Genomic DNA, 5,142 nt, shown 5'->3' on the forward strand with positions numbered 1-5,142 from the left:
TACATTGCAGATATTGCAACTGAGTTTAACACAGGTAATGACTCACAAGCAATTGATAGAGGCAAGCTCTGTTTGTTCTATTTTTTCCATCCGTGGACTGACCCACTACGGCTGTCCTTATGTCCATACCAGGAACTTTAATGTGTATCAGCAGGGCCCACACAAATGGTTGTGCGCAGCAGGCTGGCGTGGGGCAGATTTACACCCAGCTCACCACAAACCAGATGTGTGTGTAGACCTGCCCTCAGTTACAAAGAGTGGCACAGAACTTTGGTGTGGGTTGAACAGGGCAGACGTACCATTTTCTTTTGGGCTCACTGGATCTGTTTCTTTTGCAGGTCTTCCAGGCTCTTGTGGCTTGTCACTCTTTGGCTGGGAGTCATTTTTCTAGCTGGTTTCTTCCACGTGAACAACAACAGCACCTCGTAAGTCCTCTTTCTAGGCGAATAGCATGGGAGAACTTGCTGGCCATGCATGGACAGGGCATGTAGCAAAATGACCTGTCAGAGCTAATAGCTCTGCATTGCTCAATGTCGCCTTAAGCAGAGAGGCTCGGGCTGGGCTTCTCGAGACTGGGACGTGAGGTTGGGTTCCTAAATCCAGATTTAACACTGATAAGTAATGTACCGGTAGTGCAGAGCACCCAGCAGTGTGGGTGGCTGTGACAACACAAACACAGTAAGGGGAGAGTGTAGGAGAAGCCAAATTCCCCCCTGCCCCCAAATCAGGTACAGATACATTACTTATTGTATAGAGCTGAGAGAGCCAGGCTGGCATACGGTGCTACTGGTGGAGAGGCCCCGGGGGCTGGAGAATGCTTCGGTCTCTAGCTGAGCGGCAGACAAAGTGCTGGATCTTTGGCTGGTGTCAGCAGTGCGTTTCGTCCATTGACTTAGAGGAGGTTACGCTGATTTAGGCCAGTGAGGGAAAAGGTCCGTTGAATTCAATGGAGTGATGCTGATTTACACCAGAAGTGGATGTGGCCCAAGTTGTTTTAAGGAAAGACAGTACAGCTTAAACTCCACCGGTCTTTGGAAAGTAAAGTGAGTGGGGCAGGTGGGTAGGAAACGGCTGGGGCTCAAGCTGCCCTGCCAGATGGAAGCTATAGATTACAGCACTAGAGAAATCTTTTTTCTTTTTTTTTTTAAACATTCCTGGAGAATGTGGGGGTTTCCCATCAAGCACCCAAGACACAGGCAACCCCAGACCAACGTGATGTTTCTCAAGACCCACAAAACTGCCAGCAGCACCATCATGAACATCCTATTCCGCTTTGCAGAGAAGCACAATCTTACCTTGGCCCTTCCTGCTGGCCAGGCCTACCACCTGGGCTATCCTCACTGCTTCAGGGCCCACGTTGTAGAAGGATTTCAAAGCATGGGACAAAGCTACAACATCATGTGCAACCACATGAGGTTTAACCTCCCTGAGGTGAGCTCTGGGGCAGTGCCAGCGGGGAGGTGTCCTGTGAAATGACTGTGGGGCTGTTTGTTCTTAACAGGGATCCTAATGTTCGATACTAAACAAATCCCCAAAATTCTCTTCTAATAAACAGAAATCTGTGTTGTTCCATGACTAAAATGGAACGCTGGACTTTCATTTCCCTGGCCACAAGACATGCAGGGATTGTGAACACTGTTTTATAGGTAGCTGTGCAATTTTTAAGCACTGCCCATTGTCCTTATTAGCTGACTATCTACTTATCAGATCTGACCCTGGTCCCATTTACATCAGGTAACAGAGACTCCAGTGTGTGTATATTTTTATTTTTGTAACAAACATATGTAACCCCTTTTCTCTCCTCCCTGGGTTCCTCGGGAGCTGGCAGCACTCAGTTGTCTGTCTTTGAGCCTGATGGGCTCAATATTAAAGAAGATCCTGATTGTCTCAGTGTTGATGTTGGATAGTTGGGAATCCCCTTTCCATCCCTGCTTTCTAAAGCTCTGTAAAATGGCAGTGCCTCCACCAGGTTGGCCCCTGCACACATTTAATGGTGTGCCTCTGGAATCTTCCAGGAAGCTTATTTCAGTTATGATCTGGATTGAACTCCCAAACAGTAATTATAGAGAGTATATGTCTAACAGGCCACATAAAAATCAACACACACCTTTACTTAACAAGTTAAGGAGACAGGGTTACAGACTAAACGTATGAAACCAATTAATAATATAGACAGAAATAAACCAAACGTAACTGGCATGTACACTCCCATTAGTTATCCCACCCCAGAGCGTACGCTGTTTAATTATCAAAGTTCCAGTTGCTTGCGTTGACATGTGGCTGTTGTTCCACGGGATTGCAGACAGCTGGGTGAGGCTTCAGTCTGTCAGTCCAGACCAAACAAGAAGCAGACCAGCCTCTCTCATCTGGAGCTGGCCTGTGCAGTGCTCTAACAGACGCAGATAAACTTCCTTCCGGTCACCATCTCTTATTAGCCAGCTGCAGCTCCCCAAAGCATTTCCTGCCTGGGAGAAAACTTCACACTTGTCTTCAAGTAGTATGTTCAATGAATCTTAACTCTTCAATAACAGTAGATCACCATCTTCTTTTTTCCAGCCTACCTAAAGAGCCCACTTTCCTTCCCAAAGCCTTATGGGAATTGTCTTCTTCAGAGCCAGAAGGACCCACATGCAGAGGGGTCTAAACGTAAAAACTAACAATTCTCTATCAAAATACAAGTTCTCCATGTTTTCCCCTGCCAAACAGATTTCTAGAGTCCCTGGTTATTAGATAGCACTACCATCGCTCAGTAGACACCTTTCCGTTCATGAAGCTCATTGCTATTGGCTTGTAAAATGTTGGCAGAGATAAGAAATGGTGAATTAGCCTTCATTTGCAAAGCCCCCTTGTGCTGGAGAACAGCACTGATTACCTGAATAGCCCTCTGGGAATCTGAGGACTGAAGGTTAGTCCTTTTTTTAAAGAAAGGCTGGAGTTGCCATGCTCAGCTCAAAGGAGGAACCCTTTGCCTGAAAAAGATAGATTCAACTAATAGGCCTGGCCATGACCTGTCTGTATGCCTGTCTGTCCTTGATAGAGTAACTGGGGTGAAAGTCACTCTCTGCTCATATCTCCTGAGCATTCAGACTATACCTGGAGGGCGCGAGAAGCAGTTTGGGAGGTGAAATCCATCTGTTACCAAGGCCGGGATAAGGGTTTATTACGCAGCCTTTTTCTCACAACTACTGCTGCTGCAGCTAATGGTCCCACTGTGCAGTTGAGCAGGTCACTGAGAGTACATAAATGTGGATCTTGCCTGTCACCAAAGTCCTCAACCCAACGTGCCTTCAGCCTCAGCCATGTCCATAATGTTCAGGAGAGCACACACCCCTGGAGTTTCAGAGCCGTGTGCGATGGGTCAGCCACTAACTCCCTCATGCAGCCCAGAGTAACACCGCAAACTGTCCAGTCAAGGCTAATAGCAATGAGGCATCTCTGCTTCCCTGAGTGCGTGGACAGGGCCATGTTTGCAGCAATGTAGCAATGTTGGCAAGTCCTCTTACCAGGAGAGAGAGGGGACCAGTTACCTAGAGCCAGCCAGTACAATGCTTGTTTGCCACCATGACTATGTTTTAACACCCTCCTAATCATCTCCCTGTCCTTGTTCGCTGGGTGTGGTGACCGTTAAGGTAGAATAGGAGCCCTTTCTGTACCAGTACAACCTCTCCTGTGAAGCAGCAAGAAATACGTTAATGGCCATGCTCTGGTGCCTCTTTTCACACAGGTGCAAAAAGTAATGCCAAACACCACCACCTATTTTTCCATCCTGAGAAACCCAGTGTCACTGATGGAATCCTCCTACGCCTACAACAAATATTTCACACCAGCATTTAGAAGATCAAAGGATGTGAATGAGTTTTTGGCATCTCCATGGACATATTACAATCTGAGCGAACGCACAAATAACGTTCATGCCAGGAACTACATGTGGTTTGACTTTGGCTATGATAATAATGCAGTGGACGCTGAAGACTACCTCCAGAGAGTCATAGAGGAGATCGAGCAGACTTTTCAGCTGCTGCTGCTCACCGAGTACTTCGATGAGTCCATGGTCCTGCTGAAGGAGACTTTGGGCTGGAACCTGGAGGATGTGGTTTACTTCAAGCTGAACTCCCGAAGTCAGGAGACCGTCCAGAGCATGAGCCCTGAGAGCAAGGAAAAGGTAAAAGAATGGTGCTCGTTGGACTGGAAGCTCTACCAGCATTTCAACAGGAGCTTCTGGAGGAGAATGCAGGAGACCATAGGGCTGGACAAATTGTCTCAGGAGGTGAATCTCCTGAGAAGGAAGCAAAAGGAGCTCATGGAGCTATGTCTCTTGGACCCAGAACCAATAGATAAGACTAAGATCAAAGACAAAAAGCTTCAGCCCTTCCAGTCAGGCCGTGCAAATATTCTGGGCTATAATCTTAAAGAAGGCCTGTCCAATGAGACTCTGAGAGCCTGCCTGAGACTCATCATGCCTGAGCTCCAGTACATGTCATATCTGTATGCACGTCAGTTCCCACAGAAGAAGAGGAAGAGCACATCCTTTCCTTTGTGGTGGCGGTGACTGTGTTGGTGGGTCATTAATATTAAGAACACTCATACCAGATTCCTCTACTTTGTTCACATGTCTCCCAGAGACACTCTTCTTTTTGCTGTCCCAATGAAAGTAAACTATGACATTTCCTTAGAGATATCTGAGAGTGGGGAGGGGTGACAGAGGATGTGTCAGACGTAGGAACATACAGCTCCTTGGCTGACTCAGTCTGGCAGGTCATTCCTTGCAGATCAGAGCGAACAGAGACCACACTGGTGGGGGAGGGAGGAGAAAGAAGACAGGTGTCTGTGGACACTGGCTAAAGAGCTGGGGAGGTGTGACTTGTTCCCTTACCACCTCCTTTATGCTGCACAGATACCAGCATTTCTTCTGGGAGTGAAATAATAGTTTAAGTCACAGCATCAGGTTTAGTATAAATACCCGCATTGATTTTGTAAGTGGAAAAGACTACAGAGAAGTGGCTCTGCAGGAAATCAGCCCTTTTCTATTCTAGGGTAACACAGGGATTGCCAGAGCAATACAAGGCAGTTTCTTGCACACAGACATTGCAAAGAGCAGATATAGCATGCTTTGTGTTCCAGTTCATTTGCTTGTGCTTTATA

The 5,142-nt window shown here is 47.0% G+C and overlaps 1 protein-coding gene across 1 annotated transcript; it reads left to right on the forward strand.

Moving 5' to 3' along the window:
• The first annotated feature begins 384 nt into the window (after positions 1 to 384).
• Positions 385 to 4,549, forward strand: LOC142018623 (galactose-3-O-sulfotransferase 2-like). The gene is made up of 3 exons (XM_075004585.1): positions 385 to 425; positions 1,161 to 1,431; positions 3,725 to 4,549. Exons 2-3 carry the CDS (start codon positions 1,162 to 1,164, stop codon positions 4,547 to 4,549), a joined length of 1,095 nt encoding a protein of 364 aa, XP_074860686.1. The 5' UTR covers positions 385 to 425; position 1,161.
• Positions 4,550 to 5,142: the final 593 nt, after the last annotated feature.

The sequence above is a fragment of the Carettochelys insculpta genome, chromosome 10 (genome assembly GCF_033958435.1).
Source record: "Carettochelys insculpta isolate YL-2023 chromosome 10, ASM3395843v1, whole genome shotgun sequence".
NCBI classification, from domain to species: domain Eukaryota; kingdom Metazoa; phylum Chordata; order Testudines; family Carettochelyidae; genus Carettochelys; species Carettochelys insculpta.